The 15,960-nt window shown below is 31.8% G+C and overlaps 1 protein-coding gene across 2 annotated transcripts in view; it reads left to right on the top strand.

Annotated features, from left to right (window-relative positions):
- Nucleotides 1-15,960, top strand: part of LOC113370306 (probable phospholipid-transporting ATPase VD) — a 420,055-nt gene that overhangs the window by 138,069 nt on the left and 266,026 nt on the right. For both annotated transcript variants that reach the window (XM_026610976.1, XM_026610975.1), the window contains exon 4: nt 10,136-10,343. In XM_026610976.1, the coding sequence (XP_026466761.1) occupies nt 10,136-10,343 (208 nt within the window). The remainder of the gene's footprint in view (nt 1-10,135; nt 10,344-15,960) is intronic.

Raw genomic sequence — 15,960 nt, 5'->3', positions numbered from 1 at the left:
GTCTTTTGGTGCTACGAAAGTATTTGAAAATGAAGATGGTCGAAATTTCGAATCAACATTTAAGATACAAGGTCAAGTTTACCACCAAATCGGTTCATTGTTTCCCATGCCTGATGTGAATCCGAAATTCTTACAGATTTATTTTATGGGCGATGATGAACGACAAACAAACATGCGATGCGAATTTAATCACATACAGCTTATGAAGGAAAGAGATATTGTAAACTCTTTGGAAATATTTTTTAAAAACCATAACCAGTTGTTGCATTTGTTTAAGACTCTTTCAAGTAGACTAGAAAACGATGATTACGCTATTATTATTAGAGCAGTCAAAGTGCCGGTTGGAGAACATGCTGGCGCATATAATGTTCCAACAATCAATGAAGTCGCGGTCGTAATAGCTGGTGATCTATGTGAGGGGCGTGATATACGTATACAACGGAGAGATAATACCATGCAGATAATACAGGACAGTCATCGTTCTTATGATGCTTTGCAGTATCCATTGATATTTTGGAAAGGTGAAGATGGGTACCATTTGAATATTAAACAAAGGGATCCAAATACAGGTAAAAATCTTATTTTTATAAAAAAAATTCAAATAATAATAAGTAAAATAATTTTAATATATTTTATTCCAGGTGCAGAACTTGCCAAAAAAGTAAGTGCCATGAACTTTTACTGCTACCGATTAATGATTCGAGCTAATGAAGAAAATAACATTCTTAAATGCAGACAGCTATTCCATCAGTTCGTGGTCGACATGTATGTGAAAATTGAGAGTGAGAGATTGAGATTCATAAAGTTTAATCAAGCCAAACTCCGCGCTGAGGAATATATACATTTGCGTGATGCAGTACTTGGTAATGTAGATGCAATGAATGATATTAGTCATATTGGTACTGCATATATTCTTCCATCTTCTTATATTGGAAGTCCGCTACATATGCAGGAGTACATTCAAGATGCTATGGCTTATGTTGGTGCATATGGCAGACCTGATCTGTTCATTACCTTTACGTGCAATCCCAAATGGGATGAAATAAAAAAATTGCTGATGCCGGGACAAACAACGATGGATAGGCATGATATAACTGCACGAGTTTTTAAACAGAAGTTGAAATCATTGATGAATTTGATAACGCATCATTCTGTTTTTGGTGAAACACGCTGTTGGTTATATTCAGTAGAATGGCAGAAAAGAGGTTTACCCCATGCACATATTTTGTTGTGGTTAATTGATAAGGCACGTTCTGTAGAGATTGACAATATTATCTCAGCAGAAATTCCTGATAAAAATGTTGATGAGGAATTGTTCGATATTATAACTACTAACATGATACATGGTCCATGCGGTACTCTCACCATTATGTCACCATGCATGGTGAATGAAAAATGTACAAAACATTTTCCAAAATCATTTCAAAACGATACTATCACCGACATTGATGGTTAACCCGCTTATCGGCGACGTGACGTTGACGATGGTGGACAATGTTTTGAATTGCGACTGTCGAATGGCGGGGTAATAGATGTTGATAATCGATGGGTAGTTCCTTATTCGCCTTTGCTATGCAAAACCTATAAAGCACATATAAATGTCGAACTATGCACCTCGGTGAAGTCAATAAAATACATATGCAAATATGTTCATAAAGGGAGCGACAAAGCGATATTTGCAATTAAAAGTATTAATGAGAATGATGAAATAACTCGATATCAAATGGGTAGATACGTCAGTAGCAATGAAGCTATTTGGCGTATTTTTGGTTTTCCCATACATGAAAGGAATCCATCTGTGGTACATTTGGCTGTGCATTTGGAGAACGGTCAGCGGGTATACTTCACAGAAAACAATATATTACCACTCTAACTGCATTTTTTAAACTTTGTAATGGATCAGATATTGCTGGAAGATTTACTAGAACATTATTATATACAGATATACCTAAATATTTTACATGGGATTCCTGTTTCAGGATTCGAAGGCATATATATGACAAACAATTTGGGTAGATTGTATACTGTTCATCCTAAGCAACGAGAATGCTTTTATTTACGTTTGTTGTTGATTAATGTTATAGGACCAAGATCATTCTAAAATTTGAGGACAGTCAATGGAATTTTATATGAAACTTTTTATGATGCGTGCCGTGAGTTGCACTTATTGGAGAATGATAATCAATGGGACATGACTCTTGCAGATGCAGCACTGATTTCATCTGCACATCAAATTCGACAATTATTTGCAATAATATTAACAACATGTTTTCCATCAGATGCATCTGCACTATGGAATACACATAAAGACCCAATGAGTGAGGATATTTTGCATCGGTATAAAATTAATAATCAAGATAATAATCATGAATTTTCTGAGCAAATATATAACGAAGCCTTAATAATGATTGAAGATATTTGTATCCAAATTTCGAACATGTCGCTAATTCAATTTGGCATGTCAGCACCGAGCCGAGCAGCAGTAGATATCATGAACAGCGATGTTCAACGTGAACACCAGTTTGATAAAACTGCTTTAGCTACTTTTGTTGCTAATAATGAAATATTGCTTACTGCCGAGCAACAAAGTGTATATGATCAAATCAATACGTCAATTGAGGCACAACAGGGCGGATTCTTTTTTTTGGACGCACTCGGAGGCACTGGCAAAACATTTATTATTTCACTGATTCTTGCGCGTGTGCGGTCGCAAAATAATATTGCGTTGGCAATAGCTTCATCAGGAATTGCAGCGACATTACTTGAAGGAGGACGAACTGCGCATTCGGCATTTAAGTTACCTTTAAATGTTCATGTTAACCCAGAAGCAATGTGCAACATAAAGAAGAAATCAGGAATGGCGAAAGTTTTGCGAAAATGTAAAATAATTATCTGGGATGAATGTACTATGGCGCACAAGCATTCGCTTGAAGGTCTTGATAGGTCGCTGAAAGATATCAAAAATAATAATTGTCTTTTTGGTGGCTGCCTATTGCTACTGTCTGGCGATTTCAGACAGACATTGCCCATTATTCCACGAGCGACGCGTGCTGATGAAATAAATGCCTGCTTAAAAAAGTCTTATCTGTGGCGCCACGTGAAGAAATTATATCTCAGTGTTAACATTCGTGTTCATTGTCTAAATGATGCACTGGGGTCGAAATTTTCACAACAATTATTGGATATTGGTAATGGCAGAATTAATTTTTATGAAAAGACAAAGTACATTCAATTCCGTGATAATTTTTGTAATATGGTTGATAGCAAAGCCAAACTTATAGAAAATATTTTTCCAAATTTAAAGCATAATCATAAAGATCATAAGTGGCTACAAGAACGAGCAATTTTAGCAGCAACGAATTTGGATGTAGACGAAATGAATTTAAAAATACAACAGATACTGCCAGGATATGAATTCACATTTAAATCAGTTGATACTGTTATTGATCCTGATGAAATCGTCAATTATCCAGTCGAATTTTTAAATTCTCTTGATTTACCAGGAATGCCGCCGCACAAATTACTATTGAAAGTTGGTTCTCCAATTATATTATTAAGAAATTTAAATGCCCCAAAATTATGCAATGACACAAGATTAGCAATAACAAAAATTATGGGAAACATTATAGAGGCAATTATTCTGGGCGGAAAATTCAAAGATGATGTTGTTCTTTTGCCTAGAATACCACTAATTCCTTCGGAATCAGTAATACCTTTTAAAAGTCTGCAGTTTCCTATACGTTTGGCATATGCTATGACCATAAACAAGTCACAAGGGCAGACAATGAACTTTTGCGGTATAAATTTAGAAAATCCGTGCTTTAATCACGGACAACTATATGTTGCTTGCTCAAGAGTCAGAAACCCAAATAATTTATATATTTATACACCAAATAATCTCACCAAGAATATTGTATATCCTTTGGCATTACAATAAACTCTACTACATTAAAAGTTTAAAATAAAAAAAGAATTATATACTATATTAATTAAGATTAATTATATAATTAATATTAATTATAATAACATTAATTATTGGAATTGCATTCCTGAATATAATATCGTTAAATTGTTCATTTGAAAATAAATATAACTATTGTATTAATTAAATTTATTTATAGATAATTTAAAAAAAAAGTTGAATGATATTGAAAAGTTAAATACTTTTTTAATATAGACATATGTGTACAGGACAACGTCTGTCGGGTCAGCTAGTATATATATATATATATATATATATATATATATATACTAGCTGACCCGGCAAACGTTATTTTGCTAAGTTAGGTATATTCTAAACAATTTCTAGAGAATCAAAAAATTTAATACTTTAAGTGTACGAGTATAAGGATGTGTTGTTTGAATGTTATAAACCCCATTAGTTTGTCTATATTTCATCAATATAATCAAACTGGAAGTTTTATACACTTTCTATAGAAAACATGGTATAATCCAATCCAACTCATTTTTGGTCTTTTGACTTATATAGTCATTACAAATTCCATTTAATCGATTATTGATTACGTTTAAAGTTTTTCAGATTTTTTTTTGATTCAGGATTTTGCGTATAATTGTAAATAATACAACTGAGCTTATACAAAAATTCTTTTTTGACCTGCTTTTTGACAAATTTCAAATGGAAAATGGGAAAATGTTATTCAGGAAAATGTCCCTTTGATCGATAACAAATTTAGGTTTTGAATTTAAATAACATAAATAAAAAATAATATAACCTAGAAAATGTTTTATAAATACCAATGAGCATACAATTTTACAAATGAGATCTTTCAGATCACCGTGTTTGAGAAAAATATGATTTGAAGGAAAGAGTGCTAGAATGCCAAAAAGTGCATTTTCATATTAACAGTTAAAAAAAAGTTGATATTTTGTGTTTCTAGTAACACTTGCGGCCCGTTTACTAACGTTTTTATATATAAATAAAACTACGAATAAAACTACCAACTACAATTTAATCATAATTAAATAATATTCACGTAAAATATCCTATTGAACGTAATTGAACATCATCTGTCAAAAACGTTTGACATTTCACGGAATAGCAACCGTCCATTGTTTTATTTAGATTGCGCTTCTACAAAAATTTTCAAATTAAAAATAAAAAGTTTCTACGCGAATTTGAAATAATTTCTCACCTTTTGGACTTTCTCTGGATTGGCACGAATTTTTCAAGACTAAGACTGGCCAAATCGATTCAGCCGTTTTCGAGTTTTATTCGGACATTTGAAAGAGAGCTCCATTTTTATATATAAGATATATCTTATTTATATATATATATATATATATATATATATCTTATTTATAAAATTCTTCTTATCTATGTATGAATGATTAATCCTCCTAAACTATAATTCGGATTTTCATGAATCTTCCTGAAGTTTGTTCGGGAAATTTTCTGTAATTTGTAGATTCATAGAAATATAGTTATATTGTAGAAATAAATGGAAAAAAATACAGAAAAAAACGCTTATCATTGTTAGCCCTTGAAAATATTTAAAGCATGGTTTGACATTAAAACAAATGAAGACTGTCAATACAATGACAGACAATATTAAAATATAATATATTTATGATTATGAATAAGAAAAATGTAATGACTACATTATTATTGCCAAAAAGCAGCTGAGATGTGCCAAAAATTATAATAATATAAGATTTACAGTCAACATCTGACAGGTGGTGCAGTCTGCGCATGCGTCTGACAGTGATCGCGCATCAAACTTAGCCTATAATTCACTTTGACTGATTATTATTTTTTAACTTTTAAATGCAGTCATGTTTTGCCTTACTTTACTAAATCACGATACAAAAATAATTTACTTATCCAAACAATTATTTAGAAGTTTCATTGTGTCAAAAATTCATATGTTTGGCATTGGATACGAAATATTTAGTTAAGTCAATGGAGAGTTTTGGGTCTGAATATTTTTGATGTGCTCCAATTTGCATGGAATTTTGGAATTAGGTTCATCTTACTCTCAAGTTTAAAAGTAAAAATAATTTAGAACCATTTGCCACTTCCCGGGGGGATGACATCTCTTTTCAGTGGTGCAATTGTATCTCTTCCAAAATAATGTCGGATATCGATAAAAGAACTAATTAGAAGAGAAAATGTTTTATAATGTTAAAAAAGAAATTACTTTTTAAGTTAGTGGCTACTGAAAATTTGTTGTTTTTTGCGTTTTTCATAGTTTTTTGCAAATATTTCTAAAAATATACATTTAAACGAAAATCATGTAATAAACAAAATCATATCAATTAAAATCCTAATAAATCGGTGTTCTATAAATTGTTCTAGGAACAATATTAGGCTAGTTATGAAAATGGGGTTTCATAGTACTCAAAATAAGCTTTAAAATGAGTACTTCTGCGTGTAAAATGAGTGAGCTATCAAGCAAATAAAAGACGCATACAATATTTTTTTGGTTTAAAGCAAATAGTTTTTGAGTACCATTTCCACCAAAATTAAAAATAATCGTATTCCCTCTGGAATCAACTTGGTTTAAGAGATCTTGACGGATTCTAGAAAATACCATAACTTTAGTGCAATCGATTTTCAAAAAGCTCATGATTTCATGAAAAAAAATCTATTTAAAAAAATAAAAGATACGTAAAAAGGTATATAAATGAAAATTCAAGGTCTTTTACTCACCAATTATTGCTTTTTATTATTTTTCTGTTACACAAATATTGATAGTGTCCAACCAGAGTGTCTTTCGAGTCTTTCAATCCTTTGCCATTTCAAAATAAGAGAAGTTACGGTAAAATTTATGATAGAGAAAGTTGTAGCTTATTTAATTACCTTTAAAATAGTGTATTGCAAGTGCTGATAAAATCAGAATTAAAAGGGTTATAATTCAATTAATCCGGTGGGTTGTGACAGAGTGCAAATTGTTTTTACTTCTGGACTTAAGATTAAGATTAGCCTATTTCCGACACACGGTTTTTTCCTCTCCATTTACTGCAATAATTTTGTTGATCGTGGGTTGAATAGAGCACATGTGAACATGATTTGACAAATTAATTCACTTCAAATATAAACTCAAGTAATAATGTATATAAATTTATTAGTAAGAAAAATGTAATTTAGATATTAAAATTACTAAAAGCCAGTTAAAATATGGTGCGAAATTATAAAAATTATAGGCAACATTATTGAAGCAATTATTTTGGGTAGAAAAATCCAAGATGATATCGTGTTATGCATTTGGAAAGTCAATGTTTCAGTCGTGAATAAACAAAAAATCATTCATTTTTACATCCTCATCTACAGGTATGACTAAACAATTGTATAACCCTTGACATTAAAATAAATTGAGCTATTGGAAATAAATTTGTACTATAAATTGCAGTATTTAATTTTTAATATATAATTTTATTGAACATATTTTAGTATTTGTTAAAGGGATAATTAAAGTCTTAACTGTGGGAATTGAGAATCATCATTTTATTAGAAGCAATTCTACATTCACCCATATATTGATTGTAAATAGTAATTCGAAAAACAATAATTATTAATTTTAACTGAACGGTAAATATTAGTACAGGATATTGAAAAAATGTAGAATTGGGTACAGGACAACGTCTGTCGGGTCATCTAGTATATATATATATACTAGATGACCCGACAAACGTTGTCCTGTATCCACATATATAACCGCTCAGTTAAAAAAAAATATTGTTTTTCGAATTACTATTTACACAAATATGAGTGATGTTAAATGTAGAGCGCTGATGATTCTCAATTCCCATAGTTAACACTTTAATTATCCCTTTAACAAATATTAAAATATGTTCAATAAAATTGTATATTAAAAATTATACACAGCAATTAATAGAACAAATTTATTTCCAATAGCTCAATTTATTTTAATGCCAATGGTTATCTAATATTTTTAGTCATACCTTTAGATGTGGATGTATAAATGAATGATTTTTTTGTTTATTCACGACTAAAACATTGATTTTCCAAATTTATCACACAAAAAATCTTCGTCTGCCTTTGTGATTTATAGCATAAGATATACGTATTGGAAATTGAACTTTATTAAAAGGTATAACATATCCAGAAAGAATTAATATATAGCATTCGCGGTATAGGTACAATATCACCTTGAATTTTTCTACCCAAAATAATTCCTTCAATAATGTTGCCTATCATTTTTATAAATTCGTACCATATTTTAACTGGCTTTTAGTAATTTTAATATCTAAATTACATTTTTCTCACTAATAATTTAATATACATTTTTACTTAAGTTTATATTTGAAGTGAATTAATTTGTCAAATCCTGTTCACATGTACTCTATTTAACCTACGATTAACAAAATTATTCCAGTAAATAGAGAGGAAAAAAAATGTGTCCTGCGAATTTTTTTACTATGCTCCAATTTGCTTGATATTTTGGAAATAGGCTAATCTAAATCTTAAGTTCAGAAGTGAAAACAATTTGCACTCCTTCACCAACCCCGGCATTAATTGAATTATAACTCTTTTAATTCTGATTTTAGCAGAACTTCTAATATACTATTTTAAAGGTAATTAAATAACCTACAACTTTCTCTATCATAAATTTTACCGTAACTTCTCTTATTTTGAAACGGCGAAGAGTTAAAGGGCTCGAAAGACACTCTGGTTTACAGCCGCGCACTCTTTAAACAATTATAACTCTATCAATATTTGTGCAATAAAAAAATTATAAAAAACAATAATTAGTCAGAAAAAAAACCTTGAATTTCAGAGATATAATAATGAGAATTTGTTTGTTTTTTTTAATGGATTTTTTTCATGAAATCATGAGTTTTTTGAAAATCGTTTGTACTAAAGTTATGGTATTTTCTAGATCTCTTAAACCAAGTTCATTCTAGATGGAATTTGATTATTTTTAATTTTGGTGGAAATGGCACTCATAAACTATTTCATTTAACTGAAAAAAACATTGTATGCGTCTTCTATTTGCATGATAGCTCACTTATTTTACACGCAGAAATAATCATTTTAAAGCTTATTTTGAGGACTATAAAACCCCATTTTTATATCTAGCTTAATATTGTTCCTAGAACACTATAAAACAGCGAATTATTAAGAATTTAATTTATATAATTTTGTTGATTTCACTATTTTTGTTAAAATGTATGTTTCTGAAGATATTAGCAAACAACGCTTTTCATTTTTCTTTAACGTTTAGTTAAAATAAATAATCTGTCTAACTCAATTTTAATATAGGGTATGTAATTACTTTAACTGACATTTAACAACCGTGAGACGCATGCGCAGACTGCATCACCTGTCAGACGCATGTTGACTCTATTTTATTATATTATTTTAATTTTTGGCACATCTCAACTGCTTTCTGGCCATAATAATGAAGACATTACACTTTCCTTATTTATAATCATGAATTTATTATATTTTAATATTGTCTTAGCCTATGAGTGTGGAATGGAATTGTTTGGCAAGTGACAGTTTTCATTTCTTTTTAATGTCAAACTAGGCCTTAAATATTTTCAAGGTCAAACAATGATAAGCGGTTTTTTGTATTTTTTTCAATTTATAACTCTAATCTAACTATATTTTTATGAGTAAAAAATCCTAGAAAGTTTGAAGAGTCTTCAACCAGTCTACGAATAACACACTATCCATTTGTGATTTTTTCAAATCAGTATTTTGTGAAAATATTGTGTAATTTCAAGTTAATGTTTATAATACATAGTGTAGTGCATTACCATATCCTAATACCATAGATTATTAAAATTTTCCAATTTAACACTAAGATCAACTAATTGTAAGTACTAATTACTATTTTATTTTTTCTTTTCACTCCAATTCAATTGTTTTAGTTTTTAATTTTATTTTTAGTTTCCACTGAATGAAGGCTAGGATTATAGCCGAAACGTATGGATTTAAAATAAATTTTTGAAAGAAATTCATGTTTTTTATTAATGTTATGCCCGATTATTAGACTTTATTAATACATATGTCAACATCAAATTCAGAATCATACATATATATATATATATATATATATATATATATATATATATATATGTGTGTAATTTATTCATTTATTTATAATTTAAACCATGAATTGTGTATGATTTGGATTTTTTTATTTAGATATAAAAGATCCAAATTGGAAAGGCAAATGAATACTGACGTGATCTGGTGTGTAGTAATTCTAATTGTGCTATGTGGAATTGGAGCGACAGGCTGTGGTTTATGGTTATCATCCTATATCGGGCAACGTGTTCCTTTTTTAATATTTGAAGACAATCCTTTGTATGAAGCTATGCTAACTTTCTGGACATTTATAATTGTATTACAGGTATGTCGTGTAAACTATATATACGTTTTCAACTATTAAAACTGTCAATTTAAGTAGTCATTTTAAAATCACCTATAAGAAACGAAGAAAAAATGTATTTATGGATACAGGTTATACTGTTACAGATTTTAAAATATAAACAATATTTATGGTAATGTTTTGCTTTGTACATTTTTAATGTATAAAATTGTTTAATGCAATTATTCCGCTGATCATTTTCAGCATTTATACTACGAGTTTGTGCGTAGTTTGTCTAACCGTGATATAATAATAATTGTATAACTGCTCTCTTTAAATGCCTTTCTCTAATTTTTCTTATCTCAAAATCTCAAAGACATAACAATAATTTATGGTACATATTTTGTAAGTTATAGTAATCGCAAAAAAAACTCGAAAATGCATTTTTTTGCATATCTTTACGTTTCAGAGGTTTTGTATATATGCGCATGTGTGTGTTTGTTAGTATGAACGTATCTTATATTCTTTTTTTATTATTTGTATAGCGTAGGAAATATGTTTATATATTCAACAGACGCAAATTGTTTGGATATGTCGGTGGCATCAATGTTAATACCGACTAAAATCTCCGCTTTCCTCAATCCTTGTAACCCCCACGGGGGGAGGGCATTGATTTTATTAGTTAGTGTCTCTGGTTGAAGCCTTTTCTTTAGGATTTTTTCCAGTTTATTTCGCTGTACACTAAAGTAATATATAATAAGCGGTGAATTTAAGCTCGAACGCTACAGTGTCCAGATAGCATTTGTGTTAAAAAGTAGTTGACTCTCCATGTCTCCGGTTTAGTCAAACGTCGCACAGTGGTCAAATATTCTTAAAAGATGACCAAAAATCGAAATTATTGCCCGATTTGTTCGAAACTCTGCAGTCTACTGTTTTCGAGGCTGCTGATTACGAATCTGATATTCAGTTTGCCAAAAACAAAATGGCGGACGACTTTTGAGAAATTACAACTTATACGCCCTCAAAAATTTATACGAGTGTGTTTGAGGTTGCTGAGAGCTTAATATTGTTGACTACTTGCATTGGTAAAGGTTTCGTCTTGCAACAGCTAGGACAAAGAGGCGAAGTTCCACTGAAGCCCCGTACTTCTTATGAGGCACTTTTACGGATAAAGGTCCAACTTTTCTCAATGATTCTTGGAGTTTTAGCGCGTGTGCCCAAATAGGTATACCATAAGTGAGCACCGACGCAATCGCTGATGAAAGTGTAAGTCTTCTGGTCTGCTTTGTACCACCTGCGTACAAGACTAGAATTGTACGCAGTGATGCTTTGTCAATGACTTGTTTTACATGCTCCCTAAAATTTAGCGATTTTGTGTCTTTCTTGTCCGCACGTAATGCAAAGATTTGAACTGTTCATTTTATTTCTGCACTGAAATCCGTGATGCTCGAAAATCCAACATTTGTAGCACTGTTTTTGGTCTTTAGATGTTTTTTACGGCAGTTCACCCAACCAAATCGAATTTTGCCGACTCAACGAAGGAAAGCAATTTTTGCGCCGTGGCTGCTGGTAACGTTACTGTGCTTCTGTAAGCTTTACGGATCTTGATTGCTTCCGCTGGTATTTTTTGTTGCTTTTTCAATTGAACCTCATGTCCATCAGTAGCCACGTTCTGTTGGGTATTCTGTTCTGTCACAATCTTCGGGAAACTCGGTTTCAAGCCGGCCATCGATTGTCAAGGTAAAAAAAAAACACGTCGTGGCGGTTGCAACACTACTTGTTTATGTCTTTGTGTTCATGTGAATGGTAGATTTAGACTTTCACGCTCTATATTATACTCCCAGTAGCGCAGTAGCATTTCTTGACACACTTCACTTCACGGGCCCAAACGACGACTTTGGGCCCGTTCGCAGACCCTCGGCGGCAGGTACTGAGGTATCCCTCATCTGTACTGCAAATGGTTCTGCTTTATAGATATTCATAATCATTGACATTGCTTCCGCTATGCATGGTCAGGTGGAGTAATCAACCCTTCCTAGATGTAGGAGAGTTTTGTACACGATAGTTATTTTATTTCACTTTTGCGCTATGTTTTCTCCAATCCATACGTGGAGACGCGCAGCTTCTCTTCAGCCTCGAGTTATGTATGTAAGTAGTATGTGTCTTGTGTGGATCCAAATTTTTGTCGACGTTTTCGGGTGCACTGCTCAACCGATTTGAATGATTCAAAAAGCATTTGATCCCTATTTATTAAGAGTGCTGTTTAGTTTTTAACACATGCACGTGCAACCGGTTGGGAGATACGATGCAAAAAATGCAAAAAAATACGCTCAGTTTTTGCGAAAACGGAGCATCCAATTAGCTTGATTTAAAAGGCAGCCTATTTGTATTGACGGCGAGACGTGCTGATTACTTGTCGAAGATACATAGCAAAGGAAGCTAATAATTGTAGTTTTTAAGGAAACGGTGCATCCAAATCGAATAATTTAAACAACATATTACTATTATTGATGGAAAATTTGATTACATATTTGCGTTGGCAGATCTATCGATTTCGGAGTAGTACGGAAAAAGTTAAAGAATGGACATTTAGTGGTTCGAAATGATCATCACATATCATTATTATTGTTCCATCTACATGTATAAATATTGATACACAGACACTCCACACGTAAATAGAGGAAGGAAGACGGTAACAAGACAAGTAGAGGAAGGAAGAGAGGTAGATCGTTTTTGGCCACGCTTTTTTATCTCTTTTTAGTATCTTTTTGCAGTTTCCGGCGACAATGAACTTTATCACTTCCAGATTTCATTATAATTATCAGAACAAATCAACAATTAATTACATTGACGAACGATCCAAAACACAGTTTTACGATATACCAAAGGAATATATTATACTAATCTACAATAAATATATGGAACGAATTGTAATTTTAAATTTCTAAATGTAAAAATATAAAAATTTGAACTTATTGAAACAAAAAATTTGATTACAAACATAATTTTCTGAATTACCTACTCCTTTGGAATACAGGTATTAGACATATAGAAATGTTAAACTCCATTTAACTTCATTCCAATCATAAAAACTTTAGCTCATTGAAACAATAAATATTTAAAATTTCAACCACTTCGGTATAAGCTGCAAGTTTACTTGACGGCCGTGGATGGTTCCACACAGTCGAGCGTCACCATTACATGACGGACTTGATACAAACGTGTACGGCCGAGCGTCAGTTATTCATGACAGTATTTCCATGTGTCACCATAGGGTCTATCCATGAACAAGGCAGTATACGTACGATGACTGTGGGTGAAGTTTCGTGGACAGTAGGCGGCGTACTGAAGAGAATAATATAATATTCATAAGTCTCTAAATTATAGTTTAGAAAAATATTTTTCACCTGCTCAAATTCGGCCAACGTATTTTTTATAGCCGTAAACTGTAAAGTAAATTTTGTGAATAATAATTATATTTATTAATTAACAAAAATTAGTATATATGAACAACATTGCAGATACATACTATTTACAATGACATTGTCAATAGTTTTACTTAATTTGTAAAAAGATATTTAATATAATTCAATAAATATTTTATTGAGTCTATTAGAGAAATTCACAATAATAATACAATAACATTTTAGCAAAAGTTACTTATAAATCACTAAAAGAATTTTAGTATTAAACGTGGTGACAAGATGCAGTTCCTGATGGTGTTGTAGATTTACGATTTTTTACGAGAAGTTTATTTTTGCAAGAAAATCCGATTTGATTAGTTTTCTCGACGTTTCAAATAATTCTGCATAGAATGAGACCAAGCTTGAAAAAAATATGTGTGTGTGCATCTGTGTGTGTGAGCCCAATTTTGACTCTTTCAAAATTTTTATTTTCTAAACACTCTTGAACGGATTTCAAAAATTTGAAAGCTATTCAATGAAACTTTATAAGTATTCGCGATGGTTAGTTTTTCGGCAGCGCCGTTTCCTTAGAATGGGTAAGCCAGTGCAAAATTATGCTTCCACGTTTTAGCCTATAATCTTGAATCGAATCTGAAAATTTAAAAACAATTCGAAAGATATCATATGAAAATTGCCCTGATTAGTTCTTGACAGAGAACTGTCCGTTTCTTTGAAATGATTGTCCGCCCAAAGGCAGGTCCATGGCTTTGGAGCAACTACAAATCAATGATTGTCTTTCCCCCCTTTTTATACATTTCTCATGTATTTTTCTTTACAAATTTCTTTCATGCTTTCTGGATTTTTGCTTCCATGTTTGTTGGTTTTTGTTTCCTTTTCTTTTCAGGATCGTATTCAGTAGAATACTTTTTTTGCTCACTCTTTGCAGGACTTCTTCATTTGTTATCTTCTCTGTTCACTTTATCTTCTCCATTTGCCTCTAGCAAATCCGATTTGATTAGTTTTCTCGACGTTTCAAATAATTCTGGATAGAATGAGACCAAGCTTGAAAAAAATATGTGTGTGTGCATCTGTGTGTGTGAGCCCAATTTTGACTCTTTCAAAATTTTTATTTTCTAAACACTCTTGAACGGATTTCAAAAATTTGAAAGTTATTCAATGAAACTTTATAAGTATTTGCGATGGTTAGTTTTTTGGCAGCGCCGTTTCCTTAGAATGGGTAAGCCAGTGCAAAATTATGCTTCCACGTTTTAGCCTATAATCTTGAATCGAATCTGACAATTTAAAAACTATTCGAAAGATATCATATGAAAATTGCCCTGATTAGTTATTGACAGAGAACTGTCCGTTTCTTTGAAATGATTGTCCGCCCAAAGGCAGGTCCATGGCTTTGGAGCAACTACAAATCAATGATTGTCTTTCCCCCCTTTTTATACATTTCTCATGTATTTTTCTTTCCAAATTTCTTTCATGCTTTCTGGATTTTGGCTTCCATGTTTGTTGGTTTTTGTTTCCTTTTCTTTTCAGGATCGTATTCAGTAGAATACTTTTTTCACTCTTTGCAGGACTTCTTCATTTGTTATCTTCTCTGTTCACTTTATCTTCTCCATTTGCCTCTAGCACCATATTTCAAAACTGTACGCATAGTTCTAGTCGGCCTTTCTTCAAGGTCACGCCGCTGATCTGTACAAAGCTATGCACCAGGCATGCCATATATTTCTTCCGCAAGTTGAAAATCAATTTGTTCTCTTCATACTGCTCTCTCGTGCAGTATCCAGCTCTAGTCAGATTATTCATATTCTAAATCAGCCTGCGGTCTCTCCAATCGATGTTAATAGATGGTAAAATTCTTATTAGCGTCTCCTTCTTAAAGGAGATCTGTTGGGTGCCTTTTTTTCAGTCTTTTTAGTTGAGAGTCCTACAGCAGCGGTTGTATGCTTGAGTTGAGGTGGTTATGAAGCCTGGCAAAGTGGGATGTGCTTCTTTTGCTAATAACTTTCTGTACCGTTTTGATATGGAGGTCATTATGTAGGATTTGATTTCTTTGGATTTGAGTCATAAAATTTCTGATTATTGTCTTTGAAAGCCCTTGATTCGTGTTTTACTGGCGCATGCCCAGAGCTTGATACCATAGGTCCAAATAGGTTTTATGGAAGCTTTTAAAATGAGAACTTTATTGCTAAGGAATAGGTTGGAGTAACGTCTTATTAGTCGATAGATTAAATTCAGTTCAATTA

This window comes from Ctenocephalides felis, unplaced genomic scaffold (genome assembly GCF_003426905.1).
Source record: "Ctenocephalides felis isolate EL2017-DRISC unplaced genomic scaffold, ASM342690v1 CF-g0.4_SCAFFOLD_01492, whole genome shotgun sequence".
NCBI classification, from domain to species: Eukaryota; Metazoa; Arthropoda; class Insecta; order Siphonaptera; family Pulicidae; genus Ctenocephalides; species Ctenocephalides felis.
Note: the sequence above shows the minus strand (reverse complement) of the source record. Positions and strands in the feature narration are given on the sequence as shown.